At 41.7% G+C, this 26,741-nt stretch overlaps 1 protein-coding gene across 9 annotated transcripts in view; it reads left to right on the top strand.

Annotated features, from left to right (window-relative positions):
- Positions 1 to 26,741, top strand: part of RGS6 (regulator of G protein signaling 6) — a 236,549-nt gene that overhangs the window by 175,098 nt on the left and 34,710 nt on the right. For all 9 annotated transcript variants that reach the window (XM_090141088.1, XM_090141090.1, XM_090141087.1 and 6 more), the window contains 10 exons: positions 960 to 1,011; positions 3,605 to 3,669; positions 6,582 to 6,658; positions 9,187 to 9,268; positions 9,776 to 9,850; positions 10,965 to 11,063; positions 12,076 to 12,137; positions 15,882 to 15,992; positions 18,586 to 18,711; positions 25,366 to 25,552. In XM_090141088.1, coding sequence (XP_089997214.1) covers positions 960 to 1,011; positions 3,605 to 3,669; positions 6,582 to 6,658; positions 9,187 to 9,268; positions 9,776 to 9,850; positions 10,965 to 11,063; positions 12,076 to 12,137; positions 15,882 to 15,992; positions 18,586 to 18,711; positions 25,366 to 25,552 — 936 coding nt within the window. The remainder of the gene's footprint in view (positions 1 to 959; positions 1,012 to 3,604; positions 3,670 to 6,581; positions 6,659 to 9,186; positions 9,269 to 9,775; positions 9,851 to 10,964; positions 11,064 to 12,075; positions 12,138 to 15,881; positions 15,993 to 18,585; positions 18,712 to 25,365; positions 25,553 to 26,741) is intronic.

Raw genomic sequence — 26,741 nt, 5'->3', positions numbered from 1 at the left:
TGTGATTTCCTGCAACAATTTTCCTCAGACCTTTTCTGCAGAAATAAGCTGATAGGATCATTTTTCTTTTCCATTACTCCACTTTCCATTACTTGACACTTTCTACCTTGACATCAGTCCCCCCTTTAACAGTAGCTCATCATCTTGTGAAGTTCAGGAAATATATATCAGTGAGGTGTATTGAACCATGTATTGTTTGATCCCTCTGAGTTTTCTCACTGTACATTGGTGCAGGGAATAGTTTTCGTATGTGTATAAATGTCCTATGCATTTTTGTGGAATTGCATCACTAATGCAAAACAGTGTTCTGTAATTTGTGTGGTCGCAAGGACATTATTTTTCATTCATGTCAAAACTGAGATACAACCAGATGTAGTAATATCTTATAATTAATTATAGCAACTGCAATATGCAGACTTGGATAGAAAACCAAACCAGAAAGCTTAGCAGGACTTCTGCTTTCAGAATGACCTTAATCAGCTGAGTTTTGAGCTCTTACGTCTGATTTATTTTAAAGTGAATTGTTTTGATGGCTATCAACCAAACTGGAAGCCACTCCAAAAAAAGCAAGTGGCGTGTAGCGTATATAAAAGGCCACAAAGATTTTCTCATTCTCCTATATAAATAAGTAAGTAAATAAATCTGGGGAAAGAGGAAGATGTGGTGATAGAGAGTAAGGGATCTATATTCAGATGAGAAGGAAGGAGTGTCTAAAATGCCATCAGGGTGAATGTCCTCAATCAGAACTGCAATGTTTCTGCCTGCAGTGAGGAATGTTAGAGAGGATACCTTTCTGGAAAAGCATCGTCACTTTTATTGAGAGCTGTAGCATTGTTTCCTTTCCCTGTGAATAGAGACTGGGCTGTAAACTTTGTGATTCTTTTTGTACTTAACAATTTTTCTGCATCTTATTTGCTTTTCATCTCTTAAATTATGAAAATGCTTGTGTTGTTTCTTAGGCACCATACTTTTGGCCTTCAAACTGCTGGGAGCCAGAAAACACAGATTATGGTGAGAGCATAATTATTTCATTGCAGAAAGCTAGTACAGAAAGTTTGTGATGGAAAAAATTGTCCTTCAGCTGACAAGTTCAGCAGGGCCAGGATTTCACATACTGTTGCCTTCATTCTCTAGTAGCTCTGTTCGTTTCAGCAGGATTTATGGCAAGCAGAATATTGCTCTGTGGGAATCTTAAATAATATTGGTATGGCTTTTGTAGGAGAGCATGCTTTGATCTGTAGCTGAATTTGATATGTTGATCAATAAAAAGTTACCTCATTTGGGCACTCGTCTGGCTGATCAATACATCAGTATATAACTGATGGTATCCTGTAGCTAAGCTTCTGTGATGCATGACATCACACTTTTTTTTTTTTTTTAATTTAAGATTACCAGCTTCTAGCTGGTAAAAAGAGAAAACTGAGTGTGGTTTATGAGCTAATAAACTGTAACATGGGGTATTAGACGTGTGAATGCCTGCAGACAGTGATAATACATAAAGAAAATATGTCAGTATTGTTATCTTTAGCTGTCTCCGTGCAATATTGCTGTCTCTTCCAGAACTACACTTCTTTCACAGCTGAATGATAAAATCAATTGATGCATCCTGGTGTGGCACTCAAACAGGAAGTGAATCCATGTGTGTGCCCATAAAGCAGGAGCTTCTGGAAATGCCTCTTTTGAAATGCCTCATAATCTAAGATCAGTTTATAACTCCTCCCTGAATAATCATTTTTTTCTTTCCCAAGTAATAATTATTCATCATTACAGATTCTGGAAGTCGTTTGCCAGGGTGGAGAAGTAACTTGCATTGGTGTCTGTCATGTGTGATAGTTCATTTGTAGTTCTCCACTGCAGGGAGGCTAACGCAGACTTATGTGTTTATCCCAGTGAGGGGACTGCTTAGGACAAAATGCGTTGCTGTTCATTGTGTGCAAAACAACTTCCAGATTTTACAAACAGTCGCCATATATGTGTCTGAACTGTACCAAATATATTGTCTGTAAATATCAGAGCAACAGCCTTAAAAAGGAGGTTCTGTTTCTGCCTATGGTATTTGTTCAATAATTGGGTTCCACTGTCTGGCTATTGTGCAGTAAAGGCATTGGGTGGAACAGTACATCTCAAAATCAAGCCCCACATGAGCCGACCCACAGCTGGATGAGCTGTGACTGCATTAGCTCTGAGCCCTGTAGTGACAGATTTTCATCTATCCCAGAAATCTCTAACATATGCTTATAATCAGCCTCTGCATATCAGGGGTCTGTGCAGATGGAGTCTTCCCAGGAATTAATCCCAAATTAGCAGTAGACCCAAATAAAACTGAAATCCCACCAGCTCTTCATACTTTTGTTATTTGCACAGATCCACTCACAGGACAGAAATGAACTTGCTAATGGCAGGTCACTGCTTTGTGTGGAGAAGTACTGCAAGACTCTCAGTTTATTTGGTATTATTAGTCGTCTCGCAGGCGAAGCTGCTTTTAAGAAGTATAGAAGTAAATATATTTGACCCAATCAGCTCTGGTTACCATGCATAATGTTGGCGTGTTATAAGGATGTTAGAATTACAGGAATGGCATTGAGGAAAATAACACAAATATCACCGTTTTTTGTCGTATTTTACATAGATGATGAGGTTCCCAATGAAAAACATTCATGGAAGTGCCAGAAAATCATATTTATGTGCAAATCAAAATCCTGTGGTTTTCAAAGAAAAAAAGAAAATCCAAACATTTCTGAAAAATGTTATTTTCTACAAAAGATGCTTTGCCTTCTGCCCTGTGCCAGTTTGGTGCACTGTTGAATAATCTTTACCTTGCCCTACAGTACAGGAAAGAAGGCAAAATGCAAGGAAATCTATGCAATTCACTCCCAGATTTCATCACCAAATGAGAGAATTAGATCTTTTTTATGTAGTTCACTTCTGACTGTATACCCTGGGTGTGCTGGGGACCTTTTGTTTCAGCTTTTAGTGGAAATGGGCTGAGCTGACAGTCCAGCTGAGCCAGTCCCAGAAGGTAGCCTGGAACTGGTTAGGTATCCTCTGGTATCTTGACCTTCTGAATCCCAGCTCACACTAATTTCTGCAGTGTCTGTGTATGGTGAAATGGGAGAGAGCTTTTCTCAGCTGTTTGAAATGTACAAAATAAGTGGATGGAGCAAATGAAAACTTGCTCAAGTTATACCTTTATGATCCAGCCTGTATTTCTGTTATCATTTCAATATCTTGATTTATTTTTTCCTAATTATTCTTTAAGAGGAATGGAAATGCAGAGATATACAAGGCTGCTCACTTTTGAAGGAATTTTTGCTGAGGGGAACAGGTTGCTAATGCTAAATCTTTTACCAGCACCAGAAGTAATTGTGTCTTTCTCAGACATCTTGTTAGGTCCAGGCATCAACTCTCAGCACTTTTAAATGAGATGTCCCAGATGTTTAAGGCCTCTGAGATTGGTAGCACATAATGTCAGCTGGGTATTCAGCCCTCTCATTCCTTGGCTTATGTTGCCTTCAGATGAGAAGACTGTTGAGGTTTGTGTTTTTTTAAGATCTTGTACTAATAATCTGTCTGTAATTGTTTTCTGTTTTGTTTCTCCCTTTAGCCATCTATCTTTGCAAACGGACCATGCAGAACAAAGCTAGGCTGGAGCTGGCCGATTATGAAGCCGTAGGTACACTCCTGCTAAAGTTTAAAGTGTGGGGGCATGGGGAAATGCTTTGTTTGCCAGCTGAATGCTGCCATTTAATGCCTTGGGGTCAGCCTTTACTGTATGTCTTTTTTTAGCTGTCAGAATTTGTTGAAGGTTGATCTGGAAAGAACATCAGGCTCACAAATGAGGAATGTCCCCAGCTCTGCAGCCTCTCCCGTTAAAGCATCAGCACCGAGAGGCAAATCACACAAAAGTTTATATTGGTTTCCTCTTTCCAGTTAACAGTTCCTGGTTTATATAGCAGATATGAACCTGCAGAAATCATGGATTTTCGGGTGCATTGCTGAGCAATTAAACTACAAATGGCCCATGGCATGTAGTTACATATTATACATGCAATATAGTTACATTCTGTAAAGGAAAGTTTTCAGTTATGAAACTTGGACTGTGTATTCACTTATTCAGGGAGTGTTTTCTCTTATGAAATTAATATTCATAAAAAATATCACCAAACTTGGCTTCAGATAGTGCAGAGTTTGGGTCAATAGGGAGGGGAGGATGGAGGCAGGAGTGTCAGTGTTGAAATGAGTTTCTTTGAATGCTAGCAGTGTATATCAGTATATCAGACCAGCTGAACTTTGCTTTCCGTCTTTCTTCTCGTTTACTAGTTCAGCTGTTCAACTGTTCAATTCAACTGTTGAATTTCCAATGTGGATTTTTTCAGTGAAGTGTTTTTTACAAAGATGGTTCTAGTGGACTTGTGTGTTCGTGTTTATTTTTGAACACATCTATATTGTGTATTTTATAGATTGTTCTATTTTTTTTTTTTCTTAGAGCAGATTTTGTCCTTCTTCTTTTCCTTCTACTATATTTTTGGGTCTTTTGTACACATAGGTATGCATATACACCATGTGGTTCTTTCAGCAGAGAGCATACAAAAATTGCCACTTGTCTAATCCACCCTTGTCCCAGGAGTTCTAATTGTGAAGTACAGACATAAAGGAAGGAATATAATAATCCATATTCGTTTATACGACATTTTACTGAATTTTCACTTCTGCATACTTTTTGTTTCATTGTTAAAACCATTAAAATTGGTCACAGCCTACCAATTAACTGTAAGTACTCTAAATATCTATGATAAAGCAACAAAAGACGGTTCTGCAGCACACACTCCCACACATGCCATGAGGTTATGGCTAAGTAATTTTGCACATAGTTGTCTACTGAGAGTAGCAACGCACCAGTGATGGCAAATAATTAGATCTTGGCAGTCTCTCATTTTTCTTGTGAATATTGCGTTGCACGATTAGAGGTCGCTTCTTCATTCATACTTTGCTCTCTTAATTAAAGACAATCAGATAAAAATGGCACTGACTTTTCCTAGTCATTATGAGAGCTGAAGCAGACCCAGCACTGGAGATGTAAATTGAGCACACGTGAGAGAAACAGGTTTAGGGGAGTGGGAAGGAGTCCTGTCCATTCAGTACCAACTTTTGGAGATGTAGCATGAGGACATTTCTCTGCAGACACCAGCACTGCCTTGGAGTTTCCAAAGAGAATCTCTACAAAGCATCACAGGGGACATTTCATTTGAGGTTCTGCTTGCATCATTCACAGGCAACTTCCCACTCCCAATTTCTGCTGGTAAAGCAGAGCTCTTCATTGTATGATTGAGCTTGCATGATTGGATTTAACTTTAATTTATAATTGACCAAACATAAGCATGATTCAAAGAATGCTTCAATTGGTGATATTTAATTGGCTTCATCATATTTACTCCAGAGGGCAGGGCACATCTGAACATAATTTAAAATAAAAAATAAATCAAAGCCACAAAAAAATTCTTTTTGCAGATATTACAAGTGGTTCACAGCAAAGGAAATCATCACAGCTTGGCACAGCTGTAAATCATTTGCTTAACCGTTTTCGTCCATGTAGAATACTGAAACTCTTAAGTAGTCTTGGTGGTAACTGAGCCAAGCTTTGTCTTGTGTTATACAAGAGCTTGAAGTAAAAAGTAGGGAGACTTCTAGCACTAAAATGCATGCACTTAAGCATTTTCTTAAATGGAGTCAATGTAAAAAAAAGAACAGTAGAACTAATATTGTTCATTTTCAAAGATAATTTGTAACAGTTGAACCAGCTGTAATGGGTCAGGTTAGTGGTCTCATAGGCCTCCTTCAAGTGGTTGTGGATGTGACTTCAAGGTGCTTTTTGAGCCTCAGATTCTGGCCATGTCAGTGAGCTTGACCTTGGTCTGTGAGAAAGTTACATCCATCTCCAAATGTTCAGATCCTGATGCTCTCTGCAATAGACCTGAACTAGAATTTTTCATGCAGGAAAAAGGCTGCATCTGGATCTGGTCTCTCAGTGAGCTATTTTCATTGTTCAGACAAACAAGCTATTTCCTTTTGTGAATCATCCTGGCAGTTCCCAGACTTGAGCGCGGTGCAGCTGCGCAGTGCTCTCAGGGCTGAACAGAGCAGGGGATGCTCAGGCTTTACACCTTAGCAAAAGGGACCAGTGTGGGGAGGAAAGGGAAGTAGGAAAGAGAGGGAATCATGCAGGTGGCAGCCATCTGCTATCAGAAATGGAAATTGTCAGCTTTGCAGAGCTTCTCAGTATTATCTTTTGGGAACAAGACCATCATCATTTTACTAACAGATCTCGGGCTGTCTTCATCACACTCTATTACTTCTCCTGACAGGGTCCTCTCGGCTGCAGCCTGAAAAGATGTGTCACGACCTTGCTTTGCCTATGGGATAAATCACCTGAAACCAGCACTGACTTCCATGTCTTGAGTTCTCCAGCTTTAAAAAAAAAAAATGAAGGGGAAATAAAAATAACTCCCAACGTACTAACTGCTCTCAAGCAATTGTTTAATTACCAGAATTAATTGTTCTTAACTATTTTCATTTTTTGTCAGGAAAACTTAGCAAGACTTCAGAGAGCATTTGCAAGGAAGTGGGAATTCATCTTCATGCAAGCTGAGGCCCAAGTGAAGTGAGTAATCCTGGAGCAGTGAACTGCCCCAGTATCTAGGGCTGCACAGGGAGGGGGACTCTTAGAGTTTCTTAAAGTCTTCACTGCAGCTAAGCTCAGAAGGAACTGCTAAATCATCAGCAGACTGGAAACAATAGAGAGCCAGTTGCTAAGGTTTGTGCCAGAATCTGAAAGACGTGTTTAAATGTCTCTGTGTAGAAATGCCCATCAGGAGCTCCTGAGCCTGAATTTTCCATGCGAGATTGGGCGATTCACTTGCACATTCTGCTTCTACTGTTGTATAATATTTTTATTTCACATGTAATGGAAAGAACAAAATTTTGTCATTGGTCTATATTACTCTATGCTTGTAAAGTATTTTTAAAATACTGTTATTTAGAAGTTCTTATAAAGGTGGTATTTACAGCAGACTGTGTTTGTTTTTCTCATTTATATCAGTACCCAGTCAACTCAGTTGTACCTCTATTTTCTGCACTCCAGTTTATGCTCCTGACAGTGTGGAGGATTGGGTACCACTTACATAAAACTTACTCCAACTATATACTGTTTTGGTTTTTTTCTGTCTTCTACTCACAGTTGAAATTTTCGTTTTTGTTCACATCTTTCCATAAACAGTTTGATGTTTTTAGCATATTGTCATTATTGCTGCAAAATGAGTATTGTCCAGGGTTTGTAGACCAGTGTACTTAACAGCCCGTGTGCCCATTTGGTGCATGTAATCATCTCCTGTAAAACTGGAAGACTGATGAAGGTGGTGTATAAGAATATAGGGTACTAATGGGCTGTACTGATAGAAAGAATTTGCACTTTCAGCATCAGATGCTAAAAAGTTAAGGGACACTTTTACTTGAGGGTGTGGCTGAGGCATTGGTCCCTATCTTTGATTAACTCGTTGGAATTTTGATTAATTGTAATTATGCACTATTTAAGTACGTGGTAATTATCCTCAAAATAACAAGGCAATTAAGGGATTTTTTTCTGAAGAGAATACCAGTGTTCTGCTTAGAAGAAAAAATTGGAAGTTACACTAGCAGTTGTACTTTCAGTTACTTAAAGGTTTGTTGCCAAAACGAAAAAAATCTCAGTCAAAACAAAATTCTGCATTCCATTTACAGCATAAATTATCATCTAAGGAAGAAATTTTAACTTCAGATTTTTTACAGGGTCAGCATTGCATACTCATCTTTTCATGGAGAAAAGATGGGTTAGAATTCACAGTGCAATGCATGGCAGTGTATTAACTAAAACGGAAAACGAAGCAAAACATCTAAAAGCATTTCTCCTGGTTTTGCGTTCTGTGTTTGCTTCTCAGCTCGGTACAGTGAAGCAGTGTCTGGAGGCTGCTCATGCTGAGCTGGTTTCTTATCTCAGCCAGCTCCAAAGTGCTTTGGACTCAAGGATTTTGTGGGGAGGGAGGGGGTGTTCAGATGTGTCAGCCTCAGTCCCCAATTTCCTTGGTACACTTCTAGCACAGACTCAGCTGAGGATCACTGCCCCTCCCAAAGAAAGACAGGAGAGGTGAGAACCTGATTGTCAGAAGCTGTAGCTTGCTTGCACTTTCTCTCACTGCTGTCATTATCCCAGGTGGCAGCAGTGCAAGAAGTCAGCATGGGGATGCTGTCAGCCTCTCAAGCCCGCTCTGGAGGCAAGGGTGGTTCCTTCTCTTTGGGTGTCACCTGTCATTATACAGGCAGGTCCTGCAAGCTGATGGTGACAGTGCTGTGCTCATGTATAGAGCTGAGCATTGGACATGAATTGCTAGATGCTGCTGAGAGGTACAGCTATAGCTGCTTTGAACAACCTCCAGTGGCTTTGATGTGTATGCTTTGAGTGAATCCATTTACTGGCTATATTATGGCTGCAATTAGTGACTTACACCTATGCCAACCCCATCACATATCTCCAGATGAGTGTTGGCTTGCACAGCGCTGTCAGTGAGCCGGGCGCTGTCACTCACACTGTCACCCCACACTGCCAGCACCAGGGCAGATGGAGCTGCTCTGTTGGAATCTCCAGGGACAGCGACCACAAGTGTTGCCTGTGCTGTCACTGCTCATGGGGCCTTGGGCAGCTGCCTCATAGGAGTCTGTGGTCATCGCGGTGAGGTCTCTGGGTGCAGCAGGACCTTCTGAGGTGGCCCTTCAGCCTGCAGGAGAGAGATGCCCAGAGATACAGGCCAGATGATGCTGACAGAGCCAAAGCTAAATGTGAGTTCCTGGTCTAGGAAGAAAGCATCAGGAAAGGAAGCTTTTCTCACTAGGTGGAAACCAAACAAACAAACAGATGTTAAAACAAATTTTCCATCTTAATAGGAAAATTCCTCTTCACACACATTGCAGTAAACATCTATGATGTTTTACTCATGACATGTGGCTTTGGAAGTCAGAGTGTAACATTTCTATACCAAAAAATATATAGAGAGAGAGATTTCTGAACATTTTTGTCACTGAGTTAAAACTCCAGCAAGAAAATGTAACAAGGAAGAAATAGTTGTGTGGTGACTTGTGTGTTTATGCTTTGTTTTTCAGAATTGACAGGAAAAAGGACAAAACAGAAAGGAAAATTTTGGACAGCCAGGAAAGAGCATTCTGGGACGTGCACAGGCCAGTGGTAAAGCCCTTTTTAAATGATCAGTTTTAATTCACTTAACACTGTGCTGTGAATTGCACAGTGATATTGTCTTTAAAGCCACTGCGTGGATTTTCCTCACAATTCAGAACAGGCTTCTACGAGATTATCTCAGACATTATTGGTCTGCGCATGCTTGGAACTGTTGTCTCAGAAATATATTACAAATGTAAAGTGTTGAAGATCTTTTTTTGTGCGGGTGGAAGAAAAGCAGCTGAGCCAGTTTGTTACAGACTTCCTAGAAAAAGCTCTCCTCTTAGCTGAGGCATTTCTGCTTGGTGCTGGTTAGGAGTAAATGGATTTTGATGCTGAGATGCCAACTTTGGGTACATGCATTCTCTTGTTTAGAAAGCATAATCTATAGGTGCAAACATAAGGAAAGAATTTTGGACAAGATCTAAACTCTATTTTAGCTAGGTAAGGAAGCATGCAGACTGTAAGCAGAAGACACTGATGTGATACCCACCTCCTTGAACTGTCTCTTTTCAGCCGGGCTGTGTGAACACCACAGAAATGGACATTAGAAAGTGTCGTCGTATGAAAAACCCACAGAAGGTGAAAAAGGTCAGTGTGAGTTTCTGGATTTGTTTCATTTTTTTTAACGTCAGTCATTCTTGACACCTAGAGTATATCAGACTTTCCCAATAGAAATCAAGAGACGGATTTGGCAAATGTCAGTTCTGTTTTAATTGGTGAATTTACTATTGCAGTTTTAGCAGCAGATGTCTACTGACTCTACATTCCCATAAAAATAAAATCAGTTGGCAAAAATACTTGGGTCACACTTTTCAGAAGATATTTGGACGCAGGTTTTTCAGAGTGCTTTATCTGCCTTAATAATCTCAAAGGCTTAATCATTAGCAGCTTGGATTCTCTTGACTTGAAGCAAGTTCTTACTCTTACGTGTTTTTATTAGTTTTAGAGGTGACACTAGACTCCTAACTTCCATTGGTAGTTAAATTACAGCAGAGATGTTCACCTGTCTCTTTTGAACGTAAAGTGAAAAGCAAAAATACTAAATGACAGGGTAGTTGATATTACTTTCAGTGCAAGTCTCTGTCCTGAAAACAGAAGGCTACAAGTCAATCTTTAGGTTCACATGAACTTGAGCAACTGACACCTGGTTAAGCTCTTTCTTTGATATGTAGTTTTATGACATGAAATTCAACTGAGTGGAAGAAAATGGAAGAAAAGGGTTGGATTCTAGTACATTTTTTCTGCACTTACTTTGCCACAACAATCATTTGTAGCATTCCTCTTGCAAATACAACAGGCACAGCCCTCAGAGCTCCTACAAATGATCAGCTGCATTTATTAGTATTTAAGATAAGCTCTTTCCTATTTACTGTGAAACAGCCCTATAGACTGCAGCTGCACAGAGTGGACACCTCATATGCAACAGGGGAAGCTCTCAGGTAAGAGTGTTTTGCTGGAAAGCAAGCTGTGCAGGAAGCCCTGAGCACACCGCTGGCGTGCCTGCAGACATCCCAAATGCAGGCATCTGCAGCACAGTCAGATCTGTCAGTTTTGCTCCCGGCTGAATGATTGTTTACCTGTGTGGGAAAAAAACAGTAGGAAATTGTTGGCTTATTACCTTACTGTTTTGCATACTGCACTTCTCATTGCATAACAGAGAAAAAGCTGTCATCTCTTCTGTTTGTTTGCTGGTTCCTTGCAGTCAGTGTATGGGGTTACAGAGGAATCTCAGCCCCAAAGCCCTGTACATGTGCCCTCCCAACCCGTACGCAAAACTACAAAAGAGGATTTCCGGAAACAAGTAAGTAGATGTCTATGCAGCAGTTCAGCTGTCCTGAGAGCTGGGTACATCTGGAACAGTCAGGCAGTTGTTTTCTGCTTTAAAAAAAAAAAAAAAAGAACATTTAACATTGTAGAGATATCAGTAAAAACCACCATTGCTTTAACTATGCTTGATCCTCACATCTTTTATGTAAAGCAGTAAGTATTTAAAGATGTGTATTAACTGAGCAGTGCAGTTATGGGCAACACTAACCTTTTGATTACTTTCTCTGTGGGCCAGTAGGCAGATTAATTTCCATCCACGAAGGATGCCTGAAAAATGGGCACTGACAAAGGCTAGAGAAGCTGGCACACCCAGAACACAGGCATGGTGCTTTTGGGGAACGGGGAAAAAGTTATTTGCAGAATTGCTCTGAGGAATGGCTGCCTGAATCATGGGATCTTGCCCCTCCATGGGGAGCTCTCCCTCAAAATTGCTTTCCTGCAAGAAACAAGTCTCGCTGAAGTATGGGCAGGAACTGCTGGGTCAGCTTTTTAGTAAAGACAGCATTAAACATGTTTCTTAGGCAGCCAGTTTTAGACTGATCTTCTGAACTAAGCCTGAACGCTACATCTCTTGAGCTTTTTCCATCATAGGCAATATGGGCTGCAGAATACTACGAAGAACTACTTTATAGCACAGTACAAATGTACTTTGAAATCTTTATTTTCTTGGTTAGAGAAATGAAAGTGTGTGTTATAAAATGAGGATCACATTGCACTCTGAGTTGTCTAGGAACCTCAGGCCCAAATATGTCTTTCCTACTTTTAATTATTTCTTCTGATGCTCCCCCTGGGACTTTGCCACATGAAATGGAGACTCCTGATGGAAGCAGCTAGTAAGCTGCTTCTATTACCTGGGGGAGGGTCCCATTTCTTTCTGAGTTACTTTCAAGCTGTTTGGAATGAGAAATCAATAGTGTGTTGGGATGTGATCAATGCATGCTGTGGAGCTCCTGGATTGTTAATGCCCTTGTCATCTCTCTCCTCAGATAACTTTTCTGAACCTGCAGATAGACAGGCATTGTTTAAAGATGTCCAAAGTTGCAGAAAGGTGAGTGTCCCCATGTATCTGATTTTCCATTACTTCTTCATCTCAAATTTAGCATTTCTAGAAATAGCAAGTAGGCAGGGATGCACAAAGGCTTGTTCCATTTCTGAGCAGTGAATCCTTTTTCCTCCTCGCCCAGACATGCTGCTTGTCTGCTGACCACTGACATTTGACACTTGCCCTTCTGCCACTGAGAAAAAGCGGGTGAAAAAGGAGGATGTTGTACTGTAAAAGCAAAAGAAATGTGATCACAATGGAAAAAACCATTGCAGGGCATTCGTTTCCTATATCTTCACAAGTCTAGTGTTACTTAAAGAAAAGTCATTCTTCTTTCAGTTGAAAAGCGCTCAATTTTTACTTTCTGGATGAACTCTGAGTGCTCCTCTCCTGCTAGACTGACAAATCTCTGTGGAGGGCACTGTGTTTGCATCTTGTTGCATGTGATGTTTGCATTCACGCTGGGATTCATTTGTGCCAGGGTTGTGGGGCCAGTTTCTGCCCTCAGTTATGCATGTGAAACCCTATGGAAAGTACTAGGTCTGTATCTGGACTACTCAAGGCAATGTTACGAAGGGGTGGATTCCTCATAGAGGCAAATCAAGGCAAAATTTGACTTGCAGAAAATTTAGTCCATGTAGGAAAGTATGAACAAGTAAAGAACAAGTTCAAATTTAGCTTCCTGAGAGTGACAGCTCCTTTACTCACATTCTTGTAAGCTATGCACATTTTCAGAGGAATTGCTGAGACAAATGTAGGGATCAGCATGCTTTTCTGTAACATCACTTTCAGAGCAAAACTGTCTTGAACACGAGTGGTATGACAAGGGATGGCTCTTTCTGGAGAAATAACAGGAATTTTTACTTAAACAAATTAAAAAGAGATTTCCCTATGAAATTTTGTGCTTTGCAGTACTTGCTCCTGTAATTACTGTGTGTACACTGAACTAGGCAAATTAAATGGCAAGAGCTCAACAGAAAGTTCCTAGTGGCTCATAATGTTTATCAATTTAAATTAAAGTTTATCCACTTAAAAAGAAAATAGTCAGAGGCTTTCTGAAGTCCTTCACATACTATTTTACACTATTGAAATTAGCACATTCACGTTTATGTTTTGGGCTTTCTGGTTCTGTTCTGATAATTTTGTATTTTACCAAAAATTCTCATTTTATACTGAATTTACTTATGGTGACCTTAATATACTGTGACAGTAATAATTTCCAGGCTGGTAATTTACAGACAAGCAGATGTGTTTTGCTTGAGTTTTTTCTGGGTAGGTATTTATTCAATAAGATGGTCTCAATAAAGCTCACTGACTGTGAACATCGGGTCCTGTCCACATAGCACACCTGTTGTTCAAGTTATACTGCCATGATAAATATGTCATTGTCAATGCCAGAAGAAAAATCTATTAGTTTTCAGTAGAATGGGACAAAAAACAATTTTCTTGGTCTGGAGGGACTGTGGATGGCTTGGAGGGCCCCATGCTGTGGTGGGGCTTGGCACAAGGGGCAGCAAGGAAGGCCTTGGAGGGGCTCGGCAGTGATGGGAGTGGGTGAGAGAGAATGAGTTTGTGTGGCCTAAGTTGACTTGTTGCCTGAAATGAAGCCTGTGTTGCCTGAAGACTGCGTGTGAAACACTAGATGTGTGCTCCAAGAGCAGATGTGCCGAGTAAGGAGGTGCTGTTAGTAGTTGCAAGGCATTTCTCAGGTTGGGCTCTGCTTTTAAGACTGAGGCATCCCTCAGCTGCTGCAGGAACACAGGGAACAGTTTTTGTACTTCCAAATCCTTTTTCCTCTCTTGGGACATGATCACTGTTGGTTTTAGGATCTGGCAAGGAGATTTGACAACTCTCGAGCGAAACTGTGAATAAATTGTACCTACTGTTTTTCCTGATCACGTCAGGCAGTGCTGATGCAATCCCAGTACATGTGGCATTATGGAAGTGGCTGAGGAAAGCCTGAACACCTTCCTATCAAAAGTAATCTTGGTTCCCTAAATGAAAATGTGTCACAAACCTGTGTTATCCTCTCAGCCACCTGAAGTTACTGTGAAAGCTCAGCAGGGCCCCCTGATAGTGAGATAGACAGATTCTCAGTGTAAGCTCTACCCCCTTCCATCAACTCAACCATCACCTCTTCTGCCAGAATGACACAGCATCACCTGAAAAGCCAAAAGTCCAGGTTTTCCTTTTGGCAGAAATGCTTTCCCTTAGGATTCCCACTGCCTGTAGCCTTGTTTACACAATGAGGCCGTAATTCAGCTCTTGTCATCATACTGAATCAGCAACATGTGTTTAGCAAATCGACCCTTATTTCATCTATTTTTTCCCCCTCTGATGCCACCTTATTATTTTGTTACAAGCAATTCAAGTTTCACAGCAGATACCTCCTGATTTATCCTCTGTGTGGTTTTTGTTGGCTTTTTTATGTTTTATTTTTTTAACCACCCCTCTCTCTCATTGATGTCTCCGGGATTGCTGCTCTCTGAAATTGGACGCTGCTCCCTCCTCCAACCCTTGACCCACAACAGTCATGAAATGTAATTAATGAAATGAGATGAGACAGCCCTGAGTGCCCTGAGGGGCAGTGGGAACCTGCTGTGGTTACAAAAGTGTATGATTTTAATGCCTCATGATAAGAGCTAGGACAAACAAAAAGAAGTAATTATTGTAGGGCAGGTCAGGGAAAGTTTCTGCCTTTTGTGACCCGTGGTTTCACAGGGTATTTTCCTTCTCCTGTCTTTTGAAGGTGTGGAGGACCCAGAGGTAACACTTAGCATGGGCAATCACAGTGAAAATAGATTAGTTTTCAGTATGGTGAGACTCAATTAACTTATTTAATTAGTTGGCAGACTGAGACATAAAAAGGAAAAAGTGCCTTGGAGTACTTTGAGTATAGACTGGGACAAATTTCTTTTGATTTTTACGCTGCCTACATTTCATAAAATTGCTGCCTTGTCCCAACCCCAATGGAATGCCCAAGTTGTCTGTGCAAGCAGACATGGGCCTTTTCAGGCAGCTCTTAGGATTAGAGGCTGTATGCTTTTTCTGACTAGGCTTGAAGCAGACCAGTATAAAAGCCAGGAGCTTATTCAATACCTGTATAGTTTACTTCATTTTACATTAATGATTATGAACTACACTGAGTATATTGCATCGTCATTGCGCTGATATACTGACAAAACAAAATTACCTGTATGCTGAAGATCTGGTACTTAGATCCTCCAAAGACTTAATTGTGTTCTTAGCTACAGTGCATGACAGTATTTTGATGAGTTACTCACAATGCTTAAAGTAGTGAGTACAAAAGCCCTTGCAAAAACAAAAACAGAAACAACAAAAAAAAAAAACAAAGGGGAAGGGAAGGGGGGAACAGCAGCATGCAACAAATGTGGAGGACATGTGCTTCAGAGTCACCTTGCTGTCTGTGGGAAGTCCTCCATATCAATTCATTTGCTGCCACATCAGGCTGTCTGTAGGCATCTCCGCAGAACCAACCTTGAGGAAACCTTGAGTGAACTGGTGAGTGTTACAGAGAAATCCTTGCATGCACCCTTCCAGGAAAAAGGGACTGTTGTGTGCGAGTACTAAGAACCACTCTGATCCAAACATGGAAAAAAAGTCCTCCAACAAAGTGGGGGGGGGGAGGGAGAGGGGGAGGGAAGAGAGGAAATCTGTATCTCTGATACATGACTGAGTATTCAGGCTTTGTCTGTATCTTCTTCTTTTTTACTTTTTTCAATATGTCAGTTTAATAGCGTACACAGAGCAGTATGTGGAATATGACCCTTTTATCACTCCTGCTGAGCCTTCTAATCCCTGGATAAGTGATGATGCAGCTTTGTGGGACATTGAAATGAGGTAAGATTTGGCAGTTTTAGGTCTTGCAATTTTATTGGTATGCTTTTTCCATGGCTATTGGAATAGGAAGTTTCATCTCCAAATCTTCACAAGATACACTCGCATAACTGAAGTTTAAACAGAATGGTATAGTTTCTTATTTCTGTGGATTATACAGCCCTTTCACTTCCATGTGCTTAATTTGCATTACTGTGTAAATTAAGGTGATTTTATGCCTGTACAGGGCATGCCTGGGCTTGGTTCTTAGAGCCCACAGATACAAGATACTTCTACAAGATCCTTGTTCCAGCACACTTCCTTTGACCCTTGAGAGCCTGCTCTCAGGTCCTCCCCAAATTGCGGAATCCTGTGCAAGATGCCACTGCCATACAGGACACGCTGAGTAGCAGCAAGATGCTGTCGCTCACCATGCTACCTTCATTGCTCACTCAGGGCATCCCTTGGCAGATGGCTGCAAATGCTGTGCAGCTTTTCCTGAAGCTGATCTGCTGTTGTTGTTCAGTGCCAAACAGAACTGGGAGTTCATTTTAGCAAATCTTTGAGAAAAAGAATGGCAAATCTAATACTATCTGTTCTTAAATCATCATGTAAATTTTGAGATGCTGCTGGCTTAGGAGAGCCAGTTCACCATGAATCAATATTCCAGGAAAAGGGCAAGTTATTTCTCTGTGTAAAACATATGTGATGTGGGATGTGAAAGGTGTTGTCCCCTGCTTCTCTGAAAGTCACAGAAGCTGGTAATTAGTTCCCTGGTCTCTGCCTCTTTTCATATAAAATCAATATTTTGGATTTCTTTTTCAGTCAGTTTCTCTCAATTTCTCCATCCTCCCTAGCAGGGTTACAGATGCAACCCCTGCAAAATACTTCTCTGGAGGAGCTCCACCCACAATGTAATCCAGGCATCATTTCTTCTGGGTCTGTTGAGGTGGCTGGAAACCCCTGAAAATATTTCTGTGTCCCCAAGGAATATAATCAACCTGATGTCATGGCCTTATTAAGAATTAGAGTAAAAGCTTTGTTTTTGTTATGATTTCAGAGTTACGGAAGGTGATTCTCCTGCCGTATTGTTGTGAGATGAAAGAACAAACATCTTTGTATTTTCATTTTATTCTCTATAGCAAGAGACCTCCTTGTGTCTGCATCTAGTTGCAACTTGCATGAATAATTAAATGATTCCCAAGAGCTCTGGTAGCCCTTGTGCTGCCTGCAAGGCTGTTTCTTGTGTCAGGAAAGCAGAGCCGCTGTTCAGGGAAACTAAGCCCCTTTCTCTTCTAATGGCAAAGCCAGCTTCTGAGCAGGGGTCAGCGCTGTGCAGCTCATCCTCCGTGGCACTGGGGAAATGCCTCGGAAAGGCTTCTATTTTAGACAGCACTTTGGCCTTTTCAGTCTGTGCAGCAGCAAGCAAACAGAGCTTCTGATCTCCAGAATCATCAGGAAATTCCCTGAACTCGGTTGGTGCATAGCTCTGCACCAGCACAGCTCTCATGTCCCCATGTCCAGGGTGGCTCTCTCAGCAGAGGCGGAGCCAGCCCCAGTGCTCTGCGCCTCAAGTGAGGACATGCCATCAGTGTTGCTTAGTCTCCATAGCAAGAGGAAATCAAAGTGGGCATTTTATTTACCCCTGTGGCTTATTTGTCTTCAGCACAGATCGCCACCGTCCCCTAAGGCTCCAGGATTAGGAATCACTGTGGATATGACAAGACATACAGTTTAATAGATACGTACTGTTTACAATGGCTCTACTGTCACAAATGTGAGCAGCTTAACTTGTTTTAATGGTTGTCTCATAGTATGACGCCATCACACCAGAAGCTCTCAAACACTTTGTGTGCCCAGATTACTCTCTGATGTAGGCTGTTTTGTGGGATCCTCGTGATTCCTAGGCAGTGCCTCTCCCCATAGGCATCTCTGCAACATGTCTGGCAATTCAAACAACAGCTTATGTAAGCAGGGTTGTATTAAGAAATAATGTAGCAGAAAGGTTGTGAGTGAATTTGGATGCCTCCACATCTCAGTGTCCCAGCTGAGAGTATGACTATCATGGAGAGGAAGAGGTGGTTGCTTTTACATCTTGCAAAACTTAGGTACCCAAAAGTCAGAGGCAATGAAAAATACAAGACCACAAAGCAGTAATCATTTCTTAAAAATCTTGTCCTCTCTGCTTCTCAGTCTGAAGGCAGTTCCAGGTTAGCAGCCAGCACTGTGTGGGACACAGAGTAATGCTCTGGAGCTTGCCGATGGCCCAGAGAACATTGGTGGCACATTTCTTTCTGCCTTGACATGAAATAAATGGTTCTTTATGCAAAGTGTACAAGAAGTCTCCCTGAAAATAATATAATTCAGTTTCTCTCTCATTTTGACATATAAGCAGCACCCAAATAGCACAGTTGCATTAACTATGACCCTGGTCTTTATAGCTCCTTCTTGTGTGTTGTTTGCTATCTTGTATCGCTGGAAATTCTTAAGGAAACAGCCACCATCTCCTTGTCTGATAATCTTTTTCCCTTTGCTGCTTAACAGGAACAGCAGCAGCTGCTGGGACAGCAGGCAGAAATGCACATTCCATCTGTTTTTCCCCTCTCTCTCCAAACAGCAAAGAACCTAGTCAGCAGCGTGTGAAAAGATGGGGCTTCTCCATGGATGAGGTGCTGAAGGACCCAGTAGGACGAGACCAGTTCCTTCGTTTCCTGGAATCAGAATTCAGCTCAGAAAACCTCAGGTGAAGCCATTTTTCACTTGAACTAAATAAACGGGGCTAATCATACTCTCTTGCATAGGTGAAATGCAGTGCTTGATCTGTGCTGAACTTCTGAAACATCAATTTGAGTAAAACTGAGAATGGCAAGGTCTGGCCTGTAGCACTGCTACAAATACCTGCACTAGAATGATATAAGTAATCCCAGGAGCAGTGTTTAGCAGAGTCAGTGTTGTCAAGCATAGGCTTGCAAAGTTGAAATTTTGTGATGAGACATGGCTTGTAAGCTCCCTAATAATACACAGAATTTGTGCATGTGTTTGTGGCAGGGGTCATGTGGAGAAAATATGGGGTGGTGTTCATGTGGCCAAAAGCTGTTGCTTTCACTAAGCAAAACAGGTTTGCATTTGGTACTTTGAATTCCGGTGTCTCTTAACTATTTGAGAGCTTGACTCTCACTGTATTAGAGTTCTCTTCTGTGGGTGTTCTAGGTATTCTGGCACTGTGAAGAAGTTGAAACTTGTAGTATGAAACATGATGTAGATACTGATGTAGATTCTGTGGCACAATTCTGCTGCTTCAACTACAGCAGGAAAAGGCAGCAGGAATAAGCTGCCAATTCTGGTGGGCCAGCACTCAGTGGTGGTGGCACCAGGGCAAGCTGCAGCCACTGGCTGATGCCAAAGTCAAAGCCTGAATTGGTGGTAGGGTGTCAGTGTGCACTCCTGTGCTCTCTTCATTGCTATCAACACACAGATGAGCACAGAAACTGTCCTCTTCCAATAGGCCATAAAGGTATCTGGCAGATGCAGACAAAGTGCTCCCAGTTTTACTGTCAAACTCATACCATGCTCATACTTGCATGAAGAAATCTGCCACAAGCTGAACGTGCAGTTGGTCTGGTTTTGTGCCTTTGCTGGCTATGACAAGCTTTGGTGCTGCTCTCAGTTTATGCCAGTTCAGAACTTAATTGCACAGTCCTGAAATTTATGTTTTGTTAAACTTCCTTCACTTCAATGCATTAGTAAAGCATATGAACAATTGCCACTTTATTGCAGTGTGCTAGCATGTGAGATCTGAAAGTGAAATTTCCCAGAAAATGACTTTAAATGACATTGGAACTGACTGTCATATTTATCGTATTTGCTTGCCCAGGGAGAAATACAAGAAGCATGGCAGTAGCAAAACAGTGAAAAATCAATGCGCTTTTATGTTAGTGATTTTTAAGAACTTGGAAGTCATTTTTAAGATAAATGGGGAAGTGTTGGTAAATTACATAAATGAACTTGATACTGTATTGTTGAACAGGTATATTGCTGAACAGGTACTGAACTTGGGTGAGCTTAATGACTGCACTTATGTATATTGGTGCTCATTTGCAATTAAATTGTAGTAATGAAGTGCAAAATTAATATACTATATTAAAATACTCCTCAAATGGGTTTTCTGAAATATATTTGGGGTTGCACTAATGAAATCTAGCAGGTTTTACCACTAGTGGGTGTCCCCCAGGTGCATCCTATTCAAACAGATCGAGAAATTTTCATTATTACAAAGCAAGCATTTACCTTTCTCAGTCAATCAGAGGTGCTCCTCCTGCGGATATGCATTCTTGTTGGTTATGAGAAAGCCTGTAGCCATGGGAAGTTGTAAATTAGTGGCTGTGATAGAAAGGTTAAATCCTTTCAGGAAGACTCTGGTATCATCATTAGTTAATATTGTATCATTACTTTCCTTCTTATGGTGTCATTATCATGGTACTGGCTAATGTGGCATCATTGTGACCTAATACTGGATCAGTATTAGTAGACCTGCTTGGGGCTGTAAATAATAACTAACAGGACATAAAGGTAGAAGTATTCATAAAGAAAGCTGGGACAGGATGGATTGTTAAATGCTGAGAAGCAAAAGGTGGCTCCCTAAGGTTCAGGTGTGGCAGAGAAAGCTCCTGAATCCTTATTAAGTATATATATGGTAGAAAGGAAATCAACTGCTGGATGCTTAAACATGCAAGCAGGATTTAAGTTAATCCCCACCAGCAAGGCTGGAACCTGTCTCACCTAGGCAGTCAGCTTGATAGCACATGGCTTCTTCTGCGCCATCCAGTACCAAGGCTCCCTTTAGTGTGAGAGAAGAGGAGCTGAAGAGGAGTCAGTGGATCACCAGGAAAGGATTCATTTCAGGTTTAAGTGAAAACAAATCTAAAATCAACTAAATTACACCATAAAGCTTTCTCATTATCCAATATCTATAAGTCTGAGACGAATCCAAGTGACAGCGTCTGCATGGTAGGCAGCTATGGTTAAGTGAGATGCTTCCCACCCAAACTCTGGGAAGCTGTGAGGAACTTTCTGAGGGTACAGCATGTAACCCTTGGAAGAGAAATTACTTTTGAAAGTGTCTGTTAAATCCCCTCCTCCTAGTAATGGTCTGGAGACATGGGAATTGTCACAGCAGAGACATGTTCTATCTTGGGAGCATCAGGTGAATCTTCGTTAATGTTGGTGGTGGTCTGGCAGGCCACCATGCTGTCCTAAGGACAGATCTGTGAAAGTGATCACTGGAAAATCTAGAAATTCCTGGTGGTGCTAGAAAGGAGCTTACAACTGAGAGTGCTCTGACTGTAATTCAGCAGTATATTAAAGGGACTAAATTCTGCCTCTGTCCAAAATCCCAGGCTGGATGGCAGTGAGGCTTTTCCATGTCTTCCTAAAAAAAAAAAAAAAAAAAAAAAAAAAAAAAAAAAATCAGTGCTCAGGGGGTCTCGGGAGAGGCTCTGCCTGAGACAGCAGCAGACCAGCCTCCATCACCTCCCAGGTCTCCTTCCAGCTGTGTTTCTGTGTTCTAATATACTTGCAGGATCATGTCCACCAGTCTCCTGGGCTTGGCTGAGCCCTGTAACTTATTTATTTACTGTCTGTCCATTATTTATGTGAGAGCAGGAAAGCCAGGCAGATGGGTATTTTTCTCTCTTTTTATTTTAACTCTTTTTCTTGCTCTCTTCTGTTTTCTGTCTCTTTTGCTGTCTTTCATCTACAATTTGTTTTGCCTTCCTTTGATTTTAGAAATACCCAAAATATAGCAGACAATGACAAAGCTTCAATTAAAAAACAAACAAAAAAAAAAAAGAAAAGAGCCTACAGAGAGTTGTATACATTTTTCATGTCCTGCAAATCTCGTGAGATACCTCAAGATAGCTGAGATGTTCATCTAACCAGTAGATTGATTTTTTTTTTTTTTCCAGCTTCAAAGGGCATCAGCTGGAAGGAGAAAGCTAGGTGGGAATGCTAATTTTACCCAATGGGAAAGAAGACTGCACACCTGTTTATGGGTCTAACACATGACACTTTATTGGAATGTGCTGTGGAGCTTGCATATGGCAGCATGGGCGTTTTGTGTGCTATTGTGAACACGTGTTGCAAATGGATCTGGAAAATAATTTTATCTGCGGAAAGTGTTTCTATCTTACGTGGCACCTAATGGCTGAAACGTGTTGCCAGATTTTTTTTCCTTTAAATTTCATCAGGAAATGAAATTTTGGGGCGTTACAGAAAGCAGACCTATTAAGCAAAAAGTACTTAAGCCAGTACTTCTACAAAGCAAAACCATTCACACTAAGTTGTTAACTGTACTGGTTATGTGGGTGTCCTGGCGCTGGTGCCCCAGGAGCAAGGATCGATCCCGGCTGGCCAGCAGGCGGCACGGGCGCTCCACAACCGAGGGAAAGCAGCATGGCATGAAGAGATTCTCTTCTGCCTTTGCCTGCGAATCACACATACTCATCCAGCAGACCTGAGCCTGGTGGCCGCATCTCTCCGCTCCAGCTGTCACTTGTGAGCAGAGCTGCTTCTTGAGCTCTGCGTGGCTTTATTCACTTCTTGGCAGGCAGCCGGATGCACACTGGGTGCTGCTTAACCGCAGAGAGCCACATCCTGTCCAAGAGAAGAGGCGGCAGTGAGAGGACCTCACTGCTCAGAAGTGGGGTGCCCAGCCTGGGGAAGGAGGAGGGAGGACAGACAAGAGGAGGCAGCAGGGCAGTGGGTGTGTTGTTCAATTCCTGCTGCTCAGCAGTGGCTGGGAATGCTGCAGCAGTCACTGGAGCAGGGCTGTGCTTGCCCCTAGCACATGGCCTTGCTGAGACACCAGTCCCAGCATGTCTCTTTGAGGGCGGCTTTCTGCTGGCCTCAGCCACCCCATGCTCACCGCAGCCATAAAGCTATGCAGAAGTGCGAACACCCCCCACCCCCATCTGTGATGATGTGTGCTTATTTTGTACCTTCGCTTACCCTCCCAGCTGTGCTGTTAAATTGATGGTTTTATCTTGTTGAAAGGAAATGAGAGCAAGGCTGTCTGGTGAAAGATGCAAGATGGGCTGTGAGGCAAGAAGAGAGGAACATGGTCATGTTTCAAACCAAGAGTCACTCCAGAACTTTGCTGCCAACCAGGGGTGCCATATTCTGCCCTGGGATGATGTTACAGCACCGTCTTCATGCTGACAGTCTCTCCTTTTAATCATCCGTATTTTGTGTCTGATTCAATTTTGAAATTCATTTTTGTGTTGTACCATATTTCAGGAGCAGCCCCAGGGCTTCCCCAGCAGCCTTTTTGCTGAGGGCATCTGCAAGCTGCCTGCAGCACCCTGTAGAGGCAGAGCAGGCATCTGGAGTTCCAGGAGCTCCCTGTGCCATGAGCAGTCTGCATGGGATAAAGCACCATTACAGGATATCTCCCGCGAGTGACAGAAAGTTAATTACATGCTGGATGAGGCTAGAATGCTTTATGTCTCTGACACCAGTTTAGGACGCCGTATTATCAGCCTTCTCCAGATCTAACATTCTGTTTTGTAAAGGGCAGAGAACCTGCAATCAGGGCTGCCTCCCTCCCAGTGCAAGCAGTTCTGTGCTGCTCCTGCTCTCCTTGGGGCACTGCTGGGGAGGACGTGGGTGGACATTTCCCTCCTGCCCCACACAAGGTGACTGCCATGGGTCAGCTCTCAGGGGAAGGAGGAGGGAATGCAGGATCTCCTACTGGCTGTTTGTGGGCCTGGGGCCAGCTTGTAGAATTGACTCAGGGAGTGTTTGCTCAAGAGCTATGAAATTCAAGGTAGCCATTGTGTGTCTGCACCCTTTTTGAGCAGAAATATCTGCTGCTGCCTTGTAAGTGTTCTAGAAATGCCATAGGAAGCCCAACTTATGCACTGAATTAAGGATGGGTTCTCATAGCAGATAATTTGCCTGGGAGTCATGGCTGTGGGGCTGGGTACCCCTCTTTGATGTTCCATGACTTTCAGATAAGAGCTCATATGAAGAGCTTTGAAATTTCCACCAAGGCAAAAACCCCCTTTGCCTTGAAGAGGCCATTCTGCCTTGGGCATTAATTCACAGTTGCTTGCAGTAGGAAGAGCTTGTTCTTGTTAGTGTCAGGTTGGTTTGGTTGGGTGGTTTTCAGACTGAGCCAAATGGTTATTAGAATGGATGGTGCTCCTGTGCTGGCAAGCTGTCACTTCACACTGTGCCTGCTCCCAGCCCAGCTCCCAGGTTCTCAGGACTGAACATTTTCTGTCTAGCCAAGTGTTCGTCTTAAAATGTCCCAGCTATTCTGGGTTGATTAGCATCTTTCTTCTTCATGCATTTGCAAGTTACCATCATGTCTGCAATTAAAAATTTTCAATTATTTTTTCCCAAACAGGCCCTTTTCCTCTACTGCAAGTACGGGACAAAGCTAAATGGATTGGCAGCCTCCTTTGATGATGATCCCCCCCTTGTTTCTGCAACAGCACCAGGAAACCCTGCTGGCAGCTAGCCCAGGGACCAAAGTAGCACAGGAGTCACAGGGACTGCTGGCTCCTCCAACCTCCCTTGCTGCCCTCAGGGTTTTGCTTAGAATAGGTTGCCTCATCTTCCTCCCAACATGAGGGAGCATTTGCTTTAGTGCTAGCAGGCAGGGCATCAATGAATAATTTGAGATGGGAAATGAGGCTTTCAGATAAAGTTCAATTCATTTATTTGGTAGTCTTCCATAATTAAAAGTGAGGGACACATGATTTTCAGTATTGTGCAAGCTCTTTCAGCTGCCCTAAACAAGCAGTGACCTTGGCTCTCCCTGCAGAGCACAATGGCATGGGCATAACTGGGTTCTGTATTCATCCCTTCTCATGGCATCCATCTGAATAATGGTCAGTTTACAAGTCTCAAAAATAAAAAGAAAAGAAGAAAAGACTCTTCTAAATGCCAGTGCCACAACTTCACCCTGGAAATGATATGAATATTAAGTTTGTTGTTCTGCATTTTGCATCCTCTACAGACAACAGATCCTGCAGGCAGAAATTACCAACAGATTGCAGCAGGGTGGTGGAAAGCAGTTTGTGTTCCTCCTCCAGCTGCATGGGCTCTTGAGGTTTCCTGCTTGCTTGCCTAATGTCACACTTCTGCAGAGATGGTTTGAATAATGATGTTTCGCCTCTTAAAGTCACTTTTCTGATCCTAACCACATTGTAATGGTTTGGTGTAAAGTATATCACACCTTCCCCCAAAGTCAAGCTAAATGGAGAGCCTTCTGCAAATTCAGCTGCCATTTGGGACTCTGCCCAGGCTTATCATCAAAATTGTATCTAAAGATAAAATCTTATCTCCTCTTATCTTACAGAGTCTCTCCCATTTTTATTTTTGCCCACTATAGATTTTGGTTGGCTGTCCAAGATCTCAAAAAACAACCTCTACAGGACGTGACCACCAGAGTGGAGGAAATCTGGCAAGAGTTTCTAGCTCCTGGGGCCCAGAGTGCTATCAACCTGGATTCCCACAGCTACGAGAAAACAAGCCAAAATGTCAAAGACCCAGGGAGATACACATATGAAGACGCACAGGTTTGTTTTTGATTTTATGGAACTACTGCTAATAAAACTCTCAGTTTTACCATGATATTCCACTATCACATTGTCACTGCTCACTTGTAAGAAAAAGGAGAGAGGCACGGTTGGAAGTGACTTTGAGGGTATCTATTCAAGCTGGGCAAATGATATTTTCTTTGAATCTATCAGCTATTACAGGCTAATGCTCCTCTGGGAACAAATGTTCTGAAATTTACAAGTCTGCAAGGCGCAGCGAGCTGTAGCCAAGTTTCAGAGAAAGCAAAGATGAAAGAGTGCCATAAAGTTCAGTTGGGCTCTCTGTACCCCCTGTCAACAGTCTGTCACATCTTCAGAATGGCTGATATCATATAAAAATTCTTATTAATACACTTGCTCTCTCATTTATTCATTTATAGCTAATTATATCTTCCCAACCAAACCCCAAACGCAGCATCTCCTCAAACACAACTAGAAACTTGTCTTGCAGACAGTGCCTTAGGATAACGTTAGGAAAGTAAGCAATGCAGTGAGCTTAATCCTTCCCTCCTATGGGCCTCGTATTTATCAGGGAAATTTTACTGATAAACTATATACAGAAAATGCCTTTAGGAAAATAGATAATCTGTGAAAAACCACTACGAGCTAGGATAAAACAGCATAACCTTCTGAAAAAGTGAAAATGTCATTTTATAAAGGCTTAAAAAGGAAGAATGAATCTTTTGGCAAATATTAACAGGGACACAATTAACAGATATTCTCCTTAAAATCATTTTTATCAAGAGCATGTAGTAAAATCAACAACAAATGAAAAGAATCCTTGTTCTTGTATTTTCTTTAAATTGGTGTTCAAGGGCAGTTCTTCAAAATACTCTGCTAACAAAATATTTTCATCTCAGGGGAGATGTTGAGGACCACTTATACAAGGTTAGGCAATGAATTTTTCAAACCAGCATCAAATACTGTATTTTCCTGAATGCAATCCTGCTCCTTAGGGCCCGCGTAGAAGGAATGTGCGCAGAGTCTTAAGGCAATCCCCTGTGAATATCAAACAACATAAATGTTCTTTTTAAATCTGAGAAACAGTGCAGTATAAAGACATTCTAGCTAAAATGTATTTTATTTTGCTTTGCAGTTGTAGTGAACTAGAACTTCTGCAAATTTACATTGCCTGAAAAAAAAAAAAAAAAAGATGATGGTAAAATGC

The sequence above is a fragment of the Phasianus colchicus genome, chromosome 5 (assembly GCF_987193195.1).
Source record: "Phasianus colchicus chromosome 5, bPhaCol1.hap1.1, whole genome shotgun sequence".
Lineage (NCBI taxonomy): Eukaryota > Metazoa > Chordata > Aves > Galliformes > Phasianidae > Phasianus > Phasianus colchicus.
This window is presented reverse-complemented; position numbering and strand designations above follow the sequence as displayed.